Source organism: Parasteatoda tepidariorum, chromosome 1, assembly GCF_982258835.1.
Source record: "Parasteatoda tepidariorum strain Cologne lab strain chromosome 1, Ptep-v5.0, whole genome shotgun sequence".
In the NCBI taxonomy this organism is placed as follows: Eukaryota; Metazoa; Arthropoda; class Arachnida; order Araneae; family Theridiidae; genus Parasteatoda; species Parasteatoda tepidariorum.
Window position 1 is genome coordinate 85,989,617 of NC_141755.1, and position 24,591 is coordinate 86,014,207.

The 24,591-nt window shown below is 29.0% G+C and overlaps 1 protein-coding gene across 4 annotated transcripts in view; it reads left to right on the plus strand.

Moving 5' to 3' along the window:
• LOC107450051 (acetoacetyl-CoA synthetase) overlaps nt 1-24,591 on the plus strand; it is a 148,012-nt gene that overhangs the window by 105,545 nt on the left and 17,876 nt on the right. For all 4 annotated transcript variants that reach the window (XM_087168291.1, XM_087168285.1, XM_087168287.1 and 1 more), the window contains 8 exons: nt 2,830-2,943; nt 3,829-3,926; nt 4,973-5,087; nt 12,926-13,010; nt 13,951-14,104; nt 19,897-19,974; nt 21,707-21,893; nt 24,456-24,578. In XM_087168291.1, the coding sequence (XP_087024417.1) occupies nt 2,830-2,943; nt 3,829-3,926; nt 4,973-5,087; nt 12,926-13,010; nt 13,951-14,104; nt 19,897-19,974; nt 21,707-21,893; nt 24,456-24,578 (954 nt within the window). The remainder of the gene's footprint in view (nt 1-2,829; nt 2,944-3,828; nt 3,927-4,972; nt 5,088-12,925; nt 13,011-13,950; nt 14,105-19,896; nt 19,975-21,706; nt 21,894-24,455; nt 24,579-24,591) is intronic.

The following is a 24,591-nucleotide window of genomic DNA, read 5'->3' on the forward strand; positions in this document are numbered from 1 at the left end:
AAGCCTATATGTGTCTACACTAGCCCCTATGTGTCTACACTAGCCTCTATATGTCTACACTAGCCCCATCACTATGTGTCCACACTAGCCCAATCACTATGTGTTCACACTAGCCCCATCACTATGTGTCCACACTAGCCCCATCGCTATGTGTCCACACTAACCCTAATCACTATGTGTCTACAATAGCCCCATCACTAAGTATCTACATTATTCCCACGTAGACATATGTTTGTTTACGCCTAATACTGGTTAGTTGAAACTACACAGAGAAAAGGTTATAATTAAAATAGGTTGAAAACAGCATAATTTATAGCATATTATCACCTATTGCTGAAATTCCTAAAATAAAATATATAAATAAAAGAGCAAAGAGAAAATTTAAAAGTTACTTATACACCTTAAAAACCTTCTTTTACAAATTTTTAATGAAGTATTTACAATGTGATTATGCAAAACTGCACTCGTAAGTGAATATCAGTGTCACCGGTTTACGATATATCACGGAGGAAATTTGACCTATAAATCAAAAGTTATTCAAGATGTTCACTATAGCCCCATCTCTACACTAGACCCCCCCCACCCCAGCTCTCGTACTATTATTTCTATTTAAAAAAAAGAAAAAAACTATGGCCATCTATTACAGACTTGCTTTGATATTCGATAACGAATATAAGTACCTCAGAGGCTTCATAAATTTTTAAAAAAACATTCATTTGCATAATTTTCAAGGTCTTTTTGAAATGTCAAACGTGCAAATATTTGTAAAGAGTATTTAAATGGAATACAAAAAACGGTTTTCAAGCGTTCTTTTTTTCTTCTGATTACGTCGGCAACACATTTAAACGTTATTAAAAGATAAGAGTTAACTCTATTATTCTGCTTAGTTGTAGAGCTTTCTGTTAGGTTCAAGGATATATTCAAGTTCTTTTTTTTTCTTTCTTTTTTCTTAAAAAAAAAGCTTTGAGAGAAATTTTAAGTTAATCTAATTCGTATGCATGGTAGATTCACTTATATATTTCATTCACTTTCTTTAATTAACTGATTGTATTTCTATTAATTAAAAATTCAATACTAATTTTTTGTAAGCCAATTATTTAAGAGTGTTGTGAGGCACTTCACGTGGAAACAGTTTAAGAAATTTGTTTGTCGAAATCTTATCTAAATTTATCTAGTTATTTTGTATGTTCAGTTGGTTCACTTATTAATTTACATTATATTTCATTGATTTTTTTATATAAACTAATTATATAGTCTAATAAAGAAAAGTTCAGCTTCTCCCTCAAATAGAAATGGTTTTGTTTTTAATGGCTACCGAGGCCGGTACCCCCTGAAGACGTCGGCTTCGGTGGTCATATTTTTATTTTTATTTCATTCGTTTCTTGTATTCATATTATAAATTGAGTATATTATTTTATTGCATACAATTCATTTGATAAAACTACTAAAAAAATATTAATTCTGGCTTTTTTTAGGAAATAATTCAAGAAATTATAAATTAAATTAGTTTCTGCAGTAAATAAAAGAATATATCATAACATTAAGCTAGATCCGTGCACAACTTAGCAAAATAAAGCAAACAAATCTAAATATTATTTTTTTGCTAAATTATCAGCTGATTCCCGTAAACATTCCAAGATGAGTTGTAGTATAGTTTGTCTGAAGTAAGAACTCCACTAGTCATTCCTCCTGACACGTGATGGTAACTATGGTAACGAAGTATAACTATTTCAAGTTTGGGACAGGTTTTGGCTCGGATCTGTGAGAGAAAGGAAATCGTTTTCATCGGTCTATTGTGTTAACCTTAGAGGGAAAGAAAGCTACCCTCCCTGAAATGCGCTATTTTTTGTTTCCATAGCAGCAGACGGCCTCAGACTTTGTGACTGGGGGAGTTCTTACCGTAGACAAACTATACAACTTTCTAGAATAGCGGCAAGCTTATATGTACTAAATTCTTATTCCGCCTCTCTTTCTGTTTGTAATCTTTCCAAAATTTTCCTTAAATAGCCTATGAAATTCCAGTAAATATGTACTCGAGATATTACAGCATATTTAGTAATCATATTGTACCGAATGAAATAAAAAGTATTACAAATAAAACTGATGTTCTTCACGGAGTAAAAAATTCTGGGAAAATTACAGTACTGTATGGCCATAACATTTCTGATAAAAAAAAATAAGAAGAAGAACAGCATAATTCTAGCGAATAAAAATAAAATATACTGTATTTAACCCTTTCGTTTTTCAATTTTTTCATTTATATGAAAACGGTTTACCGGAAATTCTGGTTTTTAAAATTATTATTAAAACACATTGAGTTCTTATTACCACACATTTAGTAAAAATACAAAACTTAAAAATACAAAACTTGTTTTTATCTCACACTCTAAGGTATCGTGATAAAATTAACAAATTTTACCACATTTGCCAAATTTTATCACTCATTATAAAGTCCTATTTCATTGTTAATTTAAACAAAATCATTATTAAAGCTCTTTGGTAAAAATTATTGAGCGTTTTGGTGGTTCCCATAAAGCCGGAAACAAGGTAAATGTTACCATATTTAGATAGTTTTGACCTTGCTTTTTTTTCGCAGTGTCCTAGGTTTTTTTTTCATTTTCTTCAAAAGTTCTGGAAGAAATAGGTTCCAATCCTGACTAGAATAAACACATGATTAAAATGTAAACAAATGAAAACATTAATTAATGTTACATAATTTTCAAACACTACTTCTTTGTATTTGCAATGTGCCATCGTAGATTAGAATTAAAGTCATTTATATATATATATATCTTAATTGATTAACATATTTCTTTTTTTTTATTTTAGAGGAAGAAGGAGGTGTTGATGAGAGAATAACTTATTCAGAATTGTACGAAGAAGTGGAAAGATATGCTGCTGCTTTTAGAAAAAATGGATTGCAGATGGGAGACAGAGTTGCATGTAAATAACGTGTTTATTATTATTATTATTATTAACGAATTGACGTACAAATTGGTGAAAGAATCCATTTTTTTAAGTTTTGAGGATTTGCTCAGTTTTATTAAAATATTTCATTAAGTAATTTCAGAAATACCATTTACTTTTTTTTTTTTTTTTTTTTAAGAAATCGAATCTAAGTTAGAAAAAGTAAGTTACATCGATCGCGAAAATAATTATTCTAAGGAACATTTTTCTTTTTCGGTTACATGAAATTTTTTTTACAGATCTTAGATACTTTTGCATCGCTGATTTCAAATGAAAAAAATCAGTGTCTCTCTCCAAGCTATAGTATTTTTTAATTTTAGTCTATTTTTTGACGGAATGTACACAAGTTTAAAAACAGTATATATAACAGGGGATTGCTTAAATGTTGCGACAAAATTCAAGGGAAGTTAACGCACATCATCAGGATTAAAATTGCGTAGGAACTCATGCCCGGAAATTTCGTCATACGCAGCTAGAGCTAGTATTTTACATGTATCAAAAGCCACTACCGAATAGAGTAAATTTCCATCATCAGTTTGTTTGTGAAAATTCAATTAAGAGGATTAAAAGCATATTTATAATTTTCCCTCCCCTACCACAATTGAGTAAGGAAGGGCCTCTTAACAAGTATAACATCATCTACTTGTTTAAAAATGTATCAATAAAGATATATGATACACTGATATATAATATATTGTACTGATTTATCAGTCAATATATTTGAGTAAAAATGCATCAGAACTCGGGGCAGTAATTGAATTAATTCCACGAAATAAACAACTTGAAACATTATGTCTGACTGTGGTTAAAAATTAATTAATAAATCCCAAGTTTTAATCATTTACGTTTTTTATTCCTTAGGTTACATGGCTAATAGAAAAGAAGCTATATACGCTTATCTGGCTGCTGCTAGCATTGGAGCTATATTTGGTGGACCACTGCCCTTTTATGGTGATAAGGTAAATTACTTTAATTGCGTTTTATTTTAATCTTCCTACGCCTTTTCTCTCTAACACTTCAATTAAGTTAACAGTTTACTAAAATATTTTATTATTTATCAAACAACATTATTATTATTTATCAAGCCATAGGTTTAAACATTTATATTTTGTTCAGTTCTTTTTATGTTGCAATTATTGAAAAAATGCTTTTATGGGTTTTATACTTTATAAACACTTCATGAAGAACAAAAAAAAAACGTTAATTATTACATTTTTATGTATCGATATCACCTAAATTTCTTTGGATTATATAAAATAGAAAGTAATAAGCCTTCCAGTACGATATGGACAACTGGTTAATTATCGTACATAAAATTAATCTTTTTAAGAAGTAAATGATCAGTTTTTAAATATAAATTATTTTTTTCATAAGTTTAGGTAAATAGTTTTCTAAAGTAAATAAATATTTAGAAATTTATTTAATTTTTTCAAAATTAAATAAATGCTTAAAAAAGAGTTTTTTGAAAAGATAGATCATTTTTGTTAAGGTAATTTTTAAATTTCCCGTCTGCATACAAAAACGAAATAGTCGTTAATTTTCCAAATTCCATTTTCAATAACAATGCAAAATTAATTGGATTAGAGCCTTATTCAAAATGGCCAATTCAGGTACTAACCACGTCGCTTTTAAAAATTGTGTATCGTCTGTGGTTTACAAGTTGCATCTTCAGCAATGATACACATAGTCTAAAATAAGCTGAGTTCTGAGATATCAAATCTTATCACCTTTTTTTTTAAGAATAGATCATTACTAAACTATTTGATTCATAATAAATAGTTTTTAGAATTGCTGATTTTTATTGGACTATGTCATTTGTTCTTCATTATAACCAGTAAAAATCATCACGTATCTTGTATCTCTTAGATGTATTAATACGAATAACTTTCATTTTAAGTAATGGAATGATTTAAACTCATTAAAAATTGTTATCCAGGAATTTCCAATGACTGCGTTTAAATAATTATTCCAAATTATAAAGCGACTTTTTTTATATAATTTTTAGGCAGCTGCTAAAATTATTCGTCCAATGAGGCCGAAATTCTTGTTCACGGTAGATAGATTCATTGATCTTAAATTAGAGAGACACTTGATGGAAAATATCCCCCTCATCTGCAAAGGTAAGTAATTTTTTTTTAAAAATTAATAATGAATTGATTGAAATTGATTTTTAGAAACGTGTTTGCGAATTATATGAGAACGTAAGTAATTTTCTGAAAAAGTATTGCAAAATGATTTTAAGATAATTTATTTTTAGATATCCCTTAGAGAAAAGAATTTTTTTTTTTTTTTACAAAACTAACTCTGAAAACGAGCAACCTTACGGTAAGCGTTGTATTTTCATTTTTATTCGGTTGGCACAGAAAGGTGGACTAATTACTACTTTTTTAAACTTAGTAGAAATATTAGTATGCGAAAATTATTTCTTTAAAAATTGAATAAAGGTATGGAAAAAGATTTGACGAAAAAAACACAGTTTTTAGCTTTCAGTGCAAACCTTGTTTTTGCTTGGGCTTGTATTTGCAAGTCTTGAAAAAAAAGGTATGTTTTTGCCTTTTTTCCATTCTAGCTTTGTCGTGGCTCTCAAATGCAACATTTTGTTTGCGTCGAAAACTTAATAATTAGCAATCCTACACTTTTAAAGTGTTAAAAGAAAATTTATAAAAACCTGCGCAAATAGACCTTGTTTCAGTGAGGGTCATAAAATCTAAAATAAACCTTGGGAAGGTGAAAGTATCCTGGGTTTGAGAACGCTTTCAACTCTTGATTTCTAAATGATGATTAATCCTCAATTTCGAAAGGTTTTTCTATCCTTGTTTCTTAAAGTCAGATTCAATCTCGTTATTAAAGGGTTGTTTATGTAAGTTTAATGTGAACCTAGCAGCATAGTAAAATTTAACATTGTTTCAAACTTTCACGGTCTATTTGCTATTTGTTTATAAAACTTGTTAGGCTTTGCGATAAAGATTGTTGCTAACATTCAAATCAACCTTACTCTGCTACCTGGAAAATAACTGTTTTTATAGAATAAAAATTACCAGATTTAATATATTTCATGATTAATAATGTATAAAAAATATGATCTATTAAATAACTACACAATATCTAAAAGACAAATAAGCATCTAGAAAGTATTTCTTAACACTTAGTCTACAAATTGTGCAATTATAATTTTAATACACCTTACATCTCGCAATTGCCCTATAATACAATACTATACAATACAAAATTGCTTGAGAAAATAAATTGTATAGAACTTCCATGATTAAACGTTTTGTTGGTTTTTATCGTAGAACTTATTCGATGTGTTAATAAATGTTATAAGTTTATAGGAACAACGCTTTCTAACTTATCAGAAAAAAATGATGAGCTGTTAAGTAATCAGGCTTTTAAATCTTTTTATATGAATTCTAACATATGCTGTTATTTAAAAGAATAATGAATATAAGGGTCTTATATTATTCAAATTACTGTTATTACAAAAAAAAAAGGATTAACGAGTATAAGTTAAGTGGATACTTAAAGCCTATAATGGCAGATATCAGGCTGATATTTAGAATTCATACTGATCCTCACAGAAAAAAAATTCCTAATCAAATTATTGTAAAAAGTACCAGCACTCAGGATGTCACTACTTTTTACAGTAAAATCTATTTTTACCGGAACATCTTACGAAGCAAAAAATCTGACATATCATAATTTTTAAGGTAATAATTACTACCATAAAATTACTGAATCACTCAAATTTAAGAAATATTACTGTAAAAATTACGGTAAAAAGGAATTTTAGGGTAAAATGGATTTTTACTTATGATGTACCCAAAGTGCCAATACTTCATACCTTAATTTGAACTGAAAGTATTTTTTACACTGTAATTGTTTCAAAAGTATAACCATCGTGTTGATATCAGTTCTTATATAAATTAATAGAAATATTTTTCTACATCTAACGAAGTGTATTGTACGTTTCCAATGGTATTCTAGATATTTTATAAGGGAGAGTGGGGTCAATTGTAACAGGTACGATTGTAACAGAGCAAAAATTTCGAGTGTCGAGTTCTAGATTTGGTTCCTAGGTGGCGCGCAAGGTGTATTTACTAAATCTACATGTACACCCCTGCTGGCAACCATTTTTATGTACTTTTGAAAGAGTTACAACACAAAAGATATTTTCACGCTACGTAAGTTCTTTTTTTGGTATTAGAATAGAAAATTGTAACAAAGTAATTTTGTTTAAGCAAATAAAAATTATTAACCGAATATGTAAGTGGTCATCTTAATTAACATTTAAAAAAAAAGACTAGTTTTGTTAATTAACTAGCATTGTTTTTAACAAATGAAGCTGAAATGGCATCTTGGAGACGATTGTAACAATAAGTAAAGGGACGAATGTAACAGCTGAAAATAAATAATCTTATGTTTACAAACCATTACTTAACTCTTTAAGAACCACCAATAGTTTCCTATATCATTTATATTATGTTGCATGTGCATTATTTTATTTGTCACCTTTCACAGCATGAATTAAAATTTTTAACCCCTTAAAGTTAAAAGTTTAACCCTTTAGGTCTCTACTCATTATTATTTTTACTCTTAAAGTATCACTACTTTTGATCAATAAAAAAATATATCACAACTATGATAATATGCATAATTAACTATGTTTTAGTTGAATTTATGAACTGTTACAATTGACCCCGTAAGTGGGGACAATTGTAGCAAGTGCACGACTGTCAAAAATTTTTAATAACTAATATAATAACATTTAAAATAAGGTAATTATTTTTTTTTCTAGTAGAGGATAGTCTACTTTACTCGTCTGCCAATTAATATTAATAATATATTGGATTTTTTTTTTTAGTTAGAAATAGTTAAGTAAAAAATGTTACAATTGACCCCATTCTCCTTTACACCTCCCATTTACTCCGGTGCATTTAAATACCAGTATAACGACGGTTGATTTTCCTATCATTACGTTTAAGTGACAAAATGGGAGCAATAATTATGTGCTATTTTCCATTTTGCTTACATCAATGAACATAATCTTATTAAAATAAATCCATTTTACATCATTTTGATCTAGAAAATATCTTACTGAGAGGTCAGAAACTCGAGGCCATACTACGATTCTTGATGCGAGAAAATAGATTCGAATAATATGCGTCACACTGGTGTAATTTGCCGAGAGAAAAAAATAGGGAGATGAGTGTTTTCATCCATTAAATTAGCAAACAACAAATGGAATGATGTGTATGACATTGAATATTGTTTCACAACATTTAAGCTCATTACAAAGATTGTCGTTTTTCAACAGGATTACTTGATAATTTCTACTGATAATTAAAACTATTTTTTTACACTTGCAAAACGCAGAGGAATTTATTATTCAAAATTAGCTCGTTTGCGTAAGTTGTTTCATTTCATATGTTTATAAGTATTAATCTGTGTGTCCCAGTTTTTAAATTAAATGCGTACAGCTTCTTGCAGCCATTTTGTAAAAATTCCAGCCATGACAGAACCGAACTTGAATAGCAGTGTAAGGTTGATTTTGACGTCAGCAACTACCTTTATCACAAAGTCCAACAAGGTTTATAAATGATTGAGCGATTTTCTCATCCTCTCTGCAGAGGATGAAAAATTGTGATGGCATGTGCTCGGATCATCCTCAGAAATGTTTCCCAGACCAAGTGTCTTGATAGTTTTTATAGCCAATTTTAATTACATGAGCCACGATGGCTTAGGGGATAGAGCGTTCGCCTTCCAATGAGATGAGCAGCGTTCAAATCCCAGGGATGGCTGATCGATACGAATCTACTTCCGACTTGTACCGACCCCAGTGATGACGTAAAATATTCTCAGTGGTAGACGATCAGGGAAGTTCACGTGGTCTTCCTCTCCGTGTAACGCAAATGCGACTTAGTTCCATCAAAAAGTCCTCCGCGAAGGCAAATTTCTCCCAATACGTGATCCAGGAGCTCCCTAGTCTTCAGGATTGTGTTCAAAATTACAAGGCTACGGAGCTGAACATTAGAAGTCGCAAACCCAAAAATTGGGTCGGCTGTTCACCGACGTTTATAATATAAAATAAAATTTTAATTACATTAAATGGTATACCATTTTCCTTTTATTGTTCACCAACCCTCGGTGCTATACAGTTCAATTACTCCAAATAAATTAGAAATTTAAACAAAGTAGTACGAGATGTTCATAATTTCATTCGTCTTTTTTATATAAAATAAGAGAAAATGAATTTTCGTAAAGATGCCGAATGGCGAAGCAATATTTGCAGAATAATGAAAATATATTATATTTGTCTAAATCCGACCAGTCTGACTACTACACTGTAAAACATTTCGAATTGAATTACGGCACACTGAGTGAAGAATTCGAAAAATCCATTTTTATCGTAAAATTTTACACCGTAATTTATATATTTACTTATTATATTACTTGTAATATTTACTTATTTACAGAATGTCAGTAATTTTATAGTAAATATTACTGTAAGAATTGTGATTCATCAGATTTTTTGTTCCGTAAATTTTTAAGGTAAAAATAGACTTTACGGTAAAAGTAATAGCAACCTGAGTGCCGGTACTTGTACTTCTTACTGCCATTTGATCCGGAATTGTTTATAGTGTATACATATATATATATCACCATCAATGACCTAAATCAAGAGAATGCCGACTTTCACCGGTGAATATCAATAGTCACATAGTCACTTTGGTGAGAGTGCGAAATATTTCTTATATTCAATTTGATATTAATTTATTCGTAGTTATCATTATATTTATTCGATATTTTAATATATCTTCTGAAGACAGATTAGGGAAAACATCATTGTTCGGAGTACAGGTTAAATGCATACTGAGCAGTGGCACTTGACCTTAAGAAAGCATTGATGTAGGGCATACCGGGCAAATGTATACCGGGATGTGGCACTTAACTAGACCTAGTATATATTTCGGACATCTACCAAAGCGACCATGTGATACTCAACATTCACCGGTTGAAGTCAACAACCACTAATTTCAGTTATTCACAGTAACATATGCATTTATTACGTCCGCAAAAGGTTAAATGTGAAGCTTACAGCTCGCATGGAGACAACAATTCAAATTAATAAGTTCAACTCGAAATCAAAAATAAAGCTAAAGATGCAAACGAAAATAAAAGTTTCAAGCAAACGATAATAAATAAAGAGAGAAAGATAAAATGTGTGATGAGCTACATCACAATGAGCGTCCCATTAAAATTTATTTTTGCGAAATCGTAAATCTTCGTTTGGAAAAAGAAACAGAAGGCGCTCTTTTTGAAGAAACAGCGTCTCGTATTATATTCCTCTTCGAGGCCGCTTGAGGAAAACAAATTTAAATCCCATAGCTTCCGCGTCGACATTATTTTCCAATACACGCGAATTGAAGAAAGGAAAGAGGTCGAAGAGGACCTGCCGGCTAACAAAAAAGAATAAAAAATGAAAGAAAAACGAATGCTACATTCACGTGTTGTTATTTCTTTATATAAGCAACAAGTAACATCTTGATTTTACGAACGTTTAATATCCAGTTATTCTATAAAGGGTATATTTCAACACACTCTGCTGCATGAGAATTGCAAGGAATTCTGTTTTATTACCTATCGTGTGAAAAAAACAAAATGTTTGATTTGAGTTAAAAATGTTTTTCGTGGCACTTCCGCCTGAAAAAAAAAGCAACAGCTTTTTACTTTAAGTAGAACTTTAGTTTAAATTTAAATTATAATTTATGTCTTGATAAAAAAGATCGACTGGGTTTAAAAAATTGCGAATAATTTTTGTAAAAGAAAAAATTATGAAATATTTTTCTTTTAAAAATTCCTCAATTTCGATCAACTATTCAAACTGTATGAAAGTCATTAACATTGATAAATGCAATTTTTAACTTAACTATAACTTTGAATAGTTTTTAACACTAACTAACTAAACTTGATAACTTTTTAAACATTAAAAATAAAAAAAGAGGACAAATACTTTTAATATTTTAAAATTTTTTTTATTTTCCTTCGTAAAGAAAAAAAATCCAAACCACGCAACATTGATTCAACTGTAGGAAAATTCATAGATTCAATTTTCATGAGCTCAAACAAAGAAGTGATGAACTTTTTAAAAATCACAAAACTAACAGATCTCAGAATTGGGGAATTTTTTTATATTGAAATTATGCGACATTTCCTTATCGACATAAATGAAATTTTTTTATCGACATAATTCACAAACATTGATTGGGTAACTGTCGATACACAAACAATATTTATGAATATCTGTTGTTCACTCATTACATTTAAAAAATTACTGCCTTATTTTATGAAAAGCATCATTACGCGAACCCGTGAAAAAAACAAGAAATAACGCTTAACAACAATTTATTTTAAAAGTAATTATTCATTCAACAACTTAAAAAAATAATGCCTTCACCTTTTATTTAAATACTAGGAGGCTTCGCCCCCTGCTCGCTGGCGCTCGCCAACCCCCGGAACTGCTTTCGCAGTTCATTTCGGATCGCTTCGCAATCCAATGCTCGCTTTGCTCGTTCATTGGATACGTTCTAAACGTTTAGCTTTTGTATACCTTTTTGAATACTGAAGTTCCGATAACTTTTAACTGTAGAAAATTCTAAACATGTACATTTCAATATTATCTGGGCATTTGGCGATACAACACTTATAGAATTGAAGGATTTGTTACGTCAAGTTCTCAAGTATCATAATTTTGATCTATTTGCTCTTCTATGTCATTTTGATTTATGTTGCTAAGTTAACTTTCAAGAAATTCCATGGCTGGCAACAGCATTTTAATTTTTTAAGTTGTTTATTTTTATTTCTTTTAGAATTCGTTATTTTAGCAAAATGTTTTTTAACCTAACAGAATTTTTTGCCGACTGTTCTCTGTATAATATGAAGAAAATAAAGTAAATATTTAAGTGTTGTGAAAAGAATCTTATTTAGTTGTACAAAGTACTTCTTTAAAAATGAAAACTGTTGCCACCGGCGGAATAGAAATACAGCCAAAATTTGGGAGCCACGTAAGAGAATTGTATATATTAGATTAAATTTTAACTATACCACTATGAATTGTTCAATAAAAACCATCCGGCCTGTGTAGGGGTCAGGGAACTGACCTTACATCAGAGAGGTTCTGGGTTCGAATCCCGGGCAAGGCATGGATATCCTTTCATTCTCTGTACTATCTGTCCTTACTGTGGGAGCAACGTTGACTCTCCTAGTATGGTGCCCCTGAAAGAGTAACCAACGAAATTTGCCTTTCAGATGCCTAAATGACGAAAGGTCTTTCTCCAGGTGGGCATTGGAAAAAAATATTCAACAAAATACATTATATAACCGTATGTACTTACTTATTGGAGAATACTTTTGAATAAAGTATTCCTGCGCGTTTTGTATTTATGGGTGTGCGTATGACATGCGTATTCAAAAAACTTGGCGCATAGTCTAAACGGGGGTTTTTCAAACCCACAGACTTAATAACTTCAATTTTCATCCAACTTGTTAATTTGTTAAAGAGCGTTTTGTTAAGTAGTATTTTTTATTTTACTTTATTTATAATTTTTTCTTCAAAAATACTTCATCAAAATCTATTAACAGAAATTTTATCGAAAAATTTAAATTGAAAAAGAAATTGAAGAAAATTGAGGAATTGAAAGTGTATACCGTATTCAGGTATTTTCTCTACAGTTAAGTGTCACATAATCGTTTCGTTTCGTAAAAAGATGACATACTACACTGACTGAAGATCCCATCTAATATGTTTGAGTTAAGATGGTTTGATTAATTCTTCAAATAAGTATTCTGAATTTCTGGATATCTTGATTCACATGAAATTCCAATTGTTTTTAAAAGATATTTTTTCATTTTTAAATTTATACAGTTTAGCATTTAGATAATAAACGTTTTTTATTTACAGACTTAGACAGTTTGGAAAAAATTATTATTTGCCCTAGCAAAAAGGAAACCCTATCGAAAGACATATCACAGCTCGATTCTAGATGGTAGGTATATATACATATTTCTTAGTTTCAAATATTCCACTTAAAAATTCGACTCTCTTTGAAAATATAAAATGAACATTATATGCAAGTAAAAAAAAAAAATTCGATACAATTTGGTTTTAATTTTGAATCAGACTTATTTAACATCTCAGTTATTGCTTGTGCTGTAATTTTGTTCAGTTTTCAGTTTTTTTTCATTTCACTAAGAATTTGATCATACTGAGAATTTCAGCCTGTTTAAGATTTTTTTCTTCAAAATACTCAGTTTGTAATTGTTTTTATTATATTTTATTAAAAAAATCTTGAAGCGTGGAACAAGATATTCTATTTAAAATATATTTTCTTTGCCCAGTTATCTTTAGAACTACATTCTAAATTTTGATTCAGTTTAACAAAAAAATGAAAAGTAACATTTCTGACAAAATTTATTATTTAAGATGAATAAAACAGTGTAATGCTTGAAAGTAGAATCAATAAAATGCATACTTGTTGACAAGATGAATTTAAAGCAATTTTTTTTAAATACTTATATAAATTTTTGTTACCTGAAAGTTTGTTTTGTTCATTTCAGGTTGTATTTGTAACTAGAGTTTTTTTTTTCTTTAAAAAAAAGTATATTTTAAAAACTTTTCTAATCATAAAACAATGTAAATAAATTTAAATAATCATTATAAGAGTATATGTTTGTGGAACTCTATAAAATAACTAGATTAATGCATATAAGCAATGGAATACTCTTCCACATAAATAAGAAAATAGTTTCTTCAAATATTTGAGAGTTCGCAAGTGCTTGATCGACAGAATGGTTGAAAAAAAATGAAGTGCTTCTTAAAGATTGGTAAATTGTTACAAGTTAGAGATTTATTTCGGAGAGTTCATTGACAGGTACATGCTAAGACATTTATTTGTTATATGTTGATGTTTTTTCTTTTGTACGCAGCGTATTCCTGCCAGACTTTTTGGAATCAGGGAAAAATAAAGACGGAAATGTTCCTAAATTGGTATTTGAACAACTGCCTTTCAACTATCCCATCTGTATTAATTTCACTTCTGGTACAACTGGAGAACCAAAAGGACTCATTCACGGTTGTGGAGTAAGTGATACAAACCTTTATTATTATTCATTTTTAAATCTAACTAATAATAAGACTACAAAAATAAATATTTATTTACAAATGTAAAAGGTTGAAAAATTAAAAATATATATAAAAGATTAATTTCGCGTAAGGCAATTTACCTAAATTCCACTGCTCTTTCTCTTACGAAAAAAAAACTCTGATTGCTTCAAAAATGGTTGATGATTTTAAAATTTATTGAAAAAAAGGAAGTAAATACGTCTTTTTGCTTCTCACTTAGGATAACTGTTATTTATTCTCACCAGTTTTTAAATTAGTTACTAAGTTTGTTTATAGATGGCGTTCAGGATCGGAAAAAACTATAGAGTTAAAAATATTAACAATCATTTTCAATGCTAAATTGTCTGCATTAACTAGATAGCGCAGCTTGGAAACTAAATTAATAGACGCCCATGCAAATACTTTTTTTTTGGAATAGTTTGATAAGCTGGGCAAAACATTGCCTTATGCTTGACTTATCCGACTATTCTATTACCCGGCTTATCAGACATTAATTTTAAAGGAAGTAGTGTCATCTGTTGCCAAACTTTCCCAATTTCTTGAGAATAAAATCTAGCTCCTAAGCGGAACGACGCTAGAAATGTATTTCTATGGCTTTCCGTGTTTCTTTAAATGATGTTTCAAATTATTGATCATCGTTTCAAATTGGCGGTATTGAAACATTTAAATATGTTTATTATTACGTCTAACGTTACGTTAAAGTTAAATCTTGGAAATGTAATATCAATTCTCGAAAATGTAATGCTGATTTGACGCTTAAAAATATCGACAAATTTATCAGGCGCCTTTGAGTGAAAATTTAAGAAATGATCTAAAATTTGGATGAAAAGCTTGTAATTTGTTTGCGTTTTAGCCAGTTCTATTTTTGAATTTGTTGAAATAAAATTTATTACTCACTTCTTTTAAGCTTCGGCATATTTCATTTTAAAAAAAAAATTACTTCCAATTTTTTGAAAAAAATATTAAAGAAAAACGGTGTGATAAATTAAACAAGTAACAAGACAAGAATTAAATGCATAAAATAACATGTTTTATGATATGTTTTTGTTACGCAAATACCTTGTTTTCAAAATGAACATTTCTATAAAAGTATTTTAAACGTATCACTTTATTCTGATAATCTTATTACAATGTTTTATCATAGTTACATTGTTTTAGTATGGAATAACAATTTTGTGTGGAATAATAATTTTGAAAAAAACAAAGTTTTTTCTTCTCATTATTAAAAACTGAACTACAACTCACTTGCAAATTGGTGAATACAAGTTTGAAAAAGTAAACAGTTTTGTTTATCTTGGTTCTGAAGTCAACGTTAATGGCAATATCGCACCCGAAATACAAAGAAGAATCAATAATGCAAGTAAATGTTTTTATGGATTAAAAAAATATTTAAAATCAAACCTACTAAAAAGAGATACTAAACTGTTAATTTATAAATGCTTAATCAGACCTATCCTAACATATGCCTCAGAAACTTGGACAACAACACAGAAGGATGAGAATTCCTTGGGAATCTTCGAACGTCGGATCCTAAGATCCATTTTTGGGGGCAAACAAATTGATGGTACTTGGTACAGACGTTCAAACTCAGAACTCTATCGGGCCCTTAGAGAGCCTGATGTTGTCAAGTATGTAAAAATTCAAAGAATTAAATGGGCTGGTCACATCATTCGAATGAATAGAGAGCGTTCGACAAACATAATCTTTTCGGCTCAGCCCATCGGATCAAGGCCCAGAGGTCGACCAAAGCTGAGATGGGCCGACTTCGTGGAAAGAGACATTTCAGTCTTAAAAGTCTCAAACTGGAAGACAACTGCCAGGCAGAGGCAGGCCTGGAGGAAGTTGATTGAGAAGGCCAGGGCCCACCCGGGGCTGTCGTGCCATTGAGGAAGGAAGGATTAAAAACTGGTTTTAGAATTTTAAAAAAAATCCCTTCTTTTTTTAAAAAAAATCTTTTTATATGGGCATATAATAAACTTAATAATCCTTAGATTAAACGATAGTCAAAACTTTTTTTTTTCTTCATTACATCGTTTTACATCATTTAGTCCATTACATCATTTAGTCCAATCTTCTTTTTCGTTATTACGTCGTCTTAATAACACTGACAATTTCGATCATTTTAGTCATAAGAGTTCTTTTTTAGCAGCTGCATTATTGTTTTTTAATTTAAGTTTCAAATTTATACTTTTTGCCATTTTTAAAAACAAGCATTTCTCAACAGTAAAAATTTATTTTATAAATAAAAATATTTCTTCTTCTATGTTAAAAAAACACTTTATATGAGGCTGGCACTAAAACAATTAATAAACACAATAAATTTTAGTTCGTACAGTAGTCCTTTCTTCTTTTTCTTTATTACGTCGTTTTAATCACACTGACAATTTCGATCATTTTAGTAATATAAGTTTTTTTTTTTTTGGCAGTTGCATTATTTTTTTTTAAATTTAAGTATCAAATTTATACTTTTTGCCATTTGTAAAAACAAGCATTTCTCAACAGTAAAAATTAATTTTTGAAATAAGAATCTTCTTTATCTCTCCCCCCCCCCCCCGTCAGAAAAACATTGTTGACTAGCTCTAAAATATCTTATTGTCGTAGTAAATTATTGATCAAACGATAATCAATACTTTACTTTATTAAGTCGTTTTGATATCGACAATTTTGAAACATCGTTATCGTAATCCTAACCTACTTTCCGAATCGATCTGAGATTAACTTTTAAGACTGGGACGACCATTGTAAACATTTTTACATTATTTCACAAACGCTGTTATACGAAGTTGATTTTCAACATCGATCGTTGAAACTGGTCATCATGTGCACGAAATGTTTTTATCGGTGTAAGTTTTCCTTATACTTGTCCTTGTGAGTTTAGACATTATAATGGTGCAAATGCTTCCGAAGATTCAATCACAAAGAGAAAAAAAAATCTTCAAAAAAAAATTTTTTTTTTATTTAGCTATTTTGTCTATACATATTTTTTTTAATGAAGAAGAAATAATTGTTACTTTTCATTATTTTTAAGCAATATTTGATGAATGCTTTCCTTCAGAAAGATACGGAATTTTTATTCGTAGATTTAGAATGTTTTTTAAATATATTTGTCACGACTTCAAATTTAATAACACTAATTACATATTTTGCGATGTCGCCAGAATATTTGCTAGCTTTACAAATTTTCTTTAAATCTAGGAACAAAATTGTCTCTTAGAAATTTTTGTCATTGCATCACTGTATAATTTTCTGCGACCTTAAAAATTTTGTACTCTTTATTGTCATTTAAATATTTATGCGTAGTAATTTTTTCACAGAAAAAAAAGTTTCACTGTCACAAATCATTTATTTAAACTAATTAAGACGTATTGGTACTACAAGGAGAACATCTTTAAACGTAGATGATAAAAATGTATATTTATTTTAAATATCAGTGTGTATCCAACAAATGATAAGGTATATTTAGTTATTATTAAACTAATTAAGACGCATTGGTGCTACAAGGAGACCATCTTCAAACGTAGATGATAAAAATGAATATTTATTAAAAATATCAGTGTGTATCCAACAAATGATAGGGTATATTTTGTTATTATTAAACTAATTGAGACGCATTGGTGCTACAAGGAGACCATCTTCAAACGATAAAAATGTATATTTATTATAAATATCAGTGTGTATCCAATAAATTATAGGGTTTATTTTGTTATTATTAAACTTATTGAGACGCATTGGTGCTACAAGGAGGCCATCTTCAAACGTAGATGATAAAAATGTATATTTATTATAAATATCAGTGCGTATCCAACAAATGATAGGGTATATTTTGTTATTATTAAACTAATTAAGACGCATTGGTAGTACAAGGAGATCATCTTCAAACGTAGATGATAAAAATGTATATTTGTTATAAATATCAGTGTGCATCCAACAAATGATAGGATATATTTTGTGATGTGTAGACTAAAGCAAAAAGTAGCATGAATAAAGCATAAATGAAAGTACATAAATGGATATGCTCCAGTTTTCGTTCTGTAAACAAGAACCTTCCGCAGTGTTTTAATACCAAATATAATAGTACCGAAAGTAAGGGTGCATATTTATTATAAATACCAGATGTTCCTCAAATGCCTAATGGTTTGGGAAATCTTTCGGATAAAGAGAAATCAAAAGTACGGTTTGCTACATTCTGTTTAAAAAACCATGTTTTTTTTCTCAGCAAATTTCGTCATTAGTTTTAACAGATTGAAGTACTGCCTAGATAAATTTCTGAAAAAATGATTGCTGCTGCGTGTTATCCCCATCCCGTTGAAATATTTGCACAGACGTCTCCTAGTTTTGTCATGACACAACTAAACATTGTTGAAGTTTAGTTGTGTCATGATTGCTTTTAGCATGTGTACTGCTGTTAGGAAAACATTGTTTTAAAACTTTTTATCGAAAAAAATAACATGTGTTGGTGAACTTTGATGCATTTTTGATGCAAAAGTTTCGCTTTCTAAGCAAAACGCAGCAAAATCTATCTTTTTCCGGTTGTCTTTAACACATTTTTCAAATCATCGGTCATTTTCGGGATATTTGGCAATGTTTTGTTCTCGAAGAAGGTACTCTTGTAGCACAAAAAAACTAAAAGAAGTACCTTGTTCATGCGCAAAACCCACTACTTTTCACTATACCCAAGACTCAGCGGCAGCGTTTTTATGATTATTCAATCAAAGAATATTTTAGATGAACAATTTTGAATTGTAAACCACCTTTTAAACATTGATGATATTAAAATTGATTTTTTTTTCTCCTTAAGGTGCTTGATACACCAGAAGGCAAAATTATGGAAAGAAGGATTTTCCTAAGATATCAGCAAATGCGCATACTTCGTGCGTCCGTACCTAACTAAACTTTCACTGCTGTATTTTTTCTTTCTTTTTTTAATTCAAATTTTAACGTAATATAATTCGGAGCAAACTTGTGATTGTTTGAAAATTTCTAAATAATATCTAAGTTATATTAAAAGTAGAAGAAAAAAAGACGACATCTATATCTTCGTGAATCTACACGCTAAATTTTTAAACGAAATAAACAGTATATAAGAAGGAACGACGCTTGAATAATTGTTACAGATTTATCACTATTTTTTTCTGGGATTTTATATCTTCTCGTGACATTTTTTTAAAAATTTTATTTATTTATTTATTTATTGTTAGCAGTTGCACAATCTTTACACAAGTTAGAAACGAATTTATCTCTTAAATTGTTAAACATTTTAAAAACTTTCAAAAAACAAAACAGTCTAGTGTTTTTAGTCTAAATAGTATAGTTTGGAAGGTTCCCCACAAAACATCGACTTTTTGAATGTTATATTTTTTCTCCATATAAACCACATCTTCAGTACACATAGCTGTATCAACCGTTTAAAAAACTTAAATTAAGAAAGAAATACGATATTAAAACTGAATTTAATGTATGTTAACCTTTTAATGTCGTAAATACACACAAAACATCTAGAATTATAGTTGTTTATATATTCTATATGTTCTTATATTCTATATATTCTATATGTTCTATATATTCTATATGTTCTTCTTCATACAGATCAATTTAGAAAAATTCTCCACGCATTCCCTTTTAATTCAACTAAAATTAAATATATATTATATTTAAATCACTGATTGAATTTATTTTTATAAAAATAGATGCTTAAACCATTGTTTTTTGTTTTGTTTTTTCAAAGAGATGTTCGTTTTGTTTTTTTGCAGTGTTTTCTTCCACTTCTTCGGGACTTTAACCTACATTGCAATCTCAAGCGAGGGGATGTTGTTTTTACTCCTTATCCAGTAAGTTAAATGCACTAACCACTGCATTATTTTTTTTTCAATCTAATAATATAACACAAATACGAAAAAAAATAGTTATCACGGTAATACACTTATCATTAAAAATATGACACTAAAATTTATGCCCTTTAAAAGATTATTAAAATTAAATTGGAAATTATGATTTCCAGAATTTGATGAAACATAATTAGAAAAAAATAGGAAGGGAGGAGAAAAAAAATTATGGGCAGTAAAATTCTATCTTTATAAATTCTATTCCTTTTTATTATATTGGGCAAATAATGTTAAAAAAATATTCTGTCATTCTGAAATCATTATTACGAAACTCTTTTAAAAATGAATAGTATGGTACAGACTGATCCTGTTGTACTAGCATGACAAAATTTTATTTACTTATTTTTTTAATGAATTTACAAAGCATTTATATTTATTATTACTATACTTATTTAAAAAAATAAGCACAATACTGAATATTTCCTATTTTCTTCACAATTTTTGCATTATCTATTCTTATTTTTTGTATTTTGTTTCATACTATCTTGAAACTTTATTTGCATTTTAAAATTACTTTCCTTTGTCTTTCTCCAAGTTTTTGCTGCATTGCTTTTATCTACAGCATTCCATTTTCTACAACTTTTAGTGTTACAGCTTTCCCTAGATGGCGACACTGCTAGTTGCAGAATTATTTAATGCTTATGCTGCAGTTTCAACCAATTATGAGAAAAATTTTTCACTTAATTTTACTAAACAAATACTATTAAAGTCAGATAATCAAAATTATTAATTAAATTTCAATTATTCAATAAAATTCAATGCAATTTCAATAATTTCAAAAAATGCAAAAACAAAATTCTTGACTGTTACAGTAGAAAAATTATTATCTTGGGAAATATGAATGAACTGATATCTATTAGTTTTCGCGTAAATTTACTGGATACTAAAACAAAATTTGTGTTATAGCAAATCAAAACCGAAAATTTATTACAAAAACATCTTTTGTAAAGAATGCTACTTTCGAAATATTTAAAATGCCACGAGATGGTGCTGCCATCTCTTAGAATAACATAGATATAATACAAGCAATTCCTATTTTCAAGTTGATACTTTAATAAAATCAATAAAGGAGAATAATATAACTTAAAGAGCAAAACATGTAATTTTAAATGTGCTAATATTTATCTGAAATGAATTTTTTTTTATGCAGTTAAGTTCTAATTGTAATTTTCTAGCGTTTAGTAAGTTCCTGAATTTAAGAAACTGCTATTTTCTTACAATTTTTCTAAATTTCCGAAAACCTTAAGAAGAAAAAATGATTTTGTAAACATAAATGATTTTTGAATTTAATTAAAATATCAAAATACTAGCTCTTTTATATGGTGCGTCTGACCGGCACAAAATAAATAAGTTTATTTTAATCAAAAAATATTAACAATTATTTAAATAAATTTTTTAAAAATTATGCCTAAGTTTTCAATGATAATTGGGATTTAATTAAGTTTAAAAATGCATTAATCATGATATTTTGAATTAGATATTTTTTTGTTTAACGTGTTTCATGATTAACAATTATATCGCATTGTATTGCAATTGAAATATTGCACTCGAATATAATTAACGAATCTATTAGAAAAGAACTTAGAAAATACTGCAGATGCTCGACTTATTGTACTAGTATCAACAATATTTTTGCCAGTTTATTATAATTTATAACCTTCCATAATTAATTTTATAGGTTGGCTGGAATTTGTGGAACCTATTCGTCGCCAATTTTTCGATAGGCGTAACTATCGCCCTTTACAATGGATGCCCATTTTATCCAGAAATTGGATTCTGGGAACTTCTTGATCGATATAAGGTGAACTACACATTTTTAGCAACCAGTGTTGTGGACAAAATGGAAAAGAGTGACATTGTTCCAGGTACATGAAAATAAATATCAAAATATTCTTTTAAGCAACTGTGATTATACTTGCAAATAATCACATGGTTTGTCTAATCACGTCACGTGGTTGTACGTGACGTGTTTATTTTACAGATTTAGGGCTTGGGTTTATTATCACACTAAATCACTTTTCCGATCAGATTTAATTGGATACCTGCAAATGACGTCACGCGTGTGGGTCGAACCTGATTGGCTGACCCGAACGTGAAGCCGCTTGCAAGCATTCAGTTATTAGAGAATTATGGAAACTACTCACAATGACTTTTTCTTTCCCTTTCTCTTCGTCTTCTTTTGAACTTGTGCCAATGTACAAAATGCTCTTTTTGTACCTAAGTATACAAATTTTACGTGATTATTTATTCATTAAACAATAATGATTTATGTAAAATTGAATTGAATATTTTGGGAAGCTTTTTAATTCATAAATAATAATTTAAAGACGAAGAAGAGACCAGCAGCATTGATATCTCTAAATTAGAAAAATAAATGCGAATGAAAACTGCACAGAGAGTTACCAGGGATTTAATATAATGCTATATGACTTGAAGTTTTTTCATTCCATTTTAAAAAGAAATGTAGATTTACTGTCCATTAATGCCGACTTCCAAATGACAACAGAAAAAATATGTTGCAAATAGAAAACAAAAGGAAAAATCGATTTTTCTAAAGTAAAATATTATTTTCAGAAAAGCAAAGGTTAACACAAGTGAAAATTCCCATTATATAAAATGTAATTCAATATTTAATTGAGTAATATAGAAAATTATAATTAACCTTTTTAAAAGTTTAATATTATTTAGTTTTAATGTTTCATAATTGATCGATAATCGGCCTAGAGAGAGTTTAATGCATTGTTTAAAATTACAATTACAAAAAACAATTACAATTAAAATTACAAAAAAGGAGATTTGTGTGACAAAACAGGAAACTATTAAACTAAAAGGATTTTCAAAGGTGATAGATACTCTAAGTCTAACAGAGTATTATAATCTTTAATATTCGACAACATACCAAGGAGTTCCCTAAACACCATCTTTAATAAATAGTTTTTCTATTCTTCACAAAAAATGAAGCACGAAAGCGTAAGTACATTAAGGGTCATAAATTAATATTTAAGCTAGGAAAAAAAATGTTATTAAAATCAAAAGAATTACTATTACAAAGTCTGAACCGAAAACACCAAAACCGGTTTGATTACAGGAGATCACAGACATGAGGTAAACGATTATACTTAAGGAATAAGAAACAACTAAGTTTATAATCATATATTTAAAATGGATTTGGATTTCATACAATTTTCCTCACTAATGATTAATCTTCAATGACGTTCATGTATTTTTTTTCTTTTTGCTTTAATATTAATAAACAACTCCTTATATGTGTACCTTTTTGACAAGGATTCCAAAATGGTATTTTTGGTAATAATAGGATTCTAAGATTAGAGTAGCAATTCTGAAACATTCTGTAGGGAAGAGTGAGGTCAATTGTAACAGGGTACGATTGTAACAGAGCAAAAATTTCGAGTGTCGGGTTCTAGATTTGGTTCCTAGGTGGCGCACAAGGTGTATTTAATAAATCTACATGTACACCCCTGCTGGCAACCATTTTTATGTACTTTTGAAAGAGTTACATCACAAAAGATATTTTCACACTACGCAAGTATTTTTTTTGGTATTAGAATATTATATTGTAACAAAGTAATTTTGTTTGAACAAATAACAGTAAATAAAAATTATTAGCCGAATATGTAAGTGGATACCTTAATTAACATTTTAAAATAAAAGATTAGTTTTGTGAATTAACTAGCATTGTTTTTAACAAATGAAGCTGAAATGGCGTCATAACTATAAGTAACTATAACTATAAGTAAAGGGACGATTGTAACAGCTGAAAATAAATAATCTTATGTTTACAAACCATTACTTAACTCTTTAAGAACCACCAATAGTTTCCTATATCATTTATATTATGTTGCATGTGCATTATTTTATTTGTCACCTTTCACAGCATAAATTAAAATTTTTAGCCCCTTAAAGTTAAAAGTTTAACCCTTTTGGTCTCTGCTCATTATTATTTTTACTCCTAAAATATCACTACTATTTTGTTCAATAAAAAAATATATAACAACTATGATAATATGTATTATTAACTATGTTTTAGTTGAATTTATGAACTGTTACAATCGACCCTGTAAGTGGGGACAATTGTAACAAGTGCACGACTGTCAAAAATTGTTAATAACTAATATAATAACATTTAAAATAAGGTATTTATTTTTCTTTCTAGTAGAGGATAGTCTACTTTACTCGTCTGTCAATTAATACTAATAATATATTGGATTTTTTGTTAGTTAAAAATAGTTAAGTAAAAAATGTTACAATTGACCCCACTCTCCCCTACTGAATCTGCACAGCAGATTGTATCAGTTTATTTTAATACCATCCTTACATGCATTATAACAATACTTTAACTGTATTATAAACTTATAAATGTGTATTTGACTCCAAATTTTTGTATTTTAATCGTTATTCCCATGCAGGTCCTGATTGTAAAATGGAGCATCTCAAAATGTTGACAATTGGTGCTAGTCCTGTCAAATTACAGAATTTTGACTTCCTCACCAACAGAGTAAAGAAAGATTTATTTGTCAACTGTTTGTACGGTAAGTAGAAAAA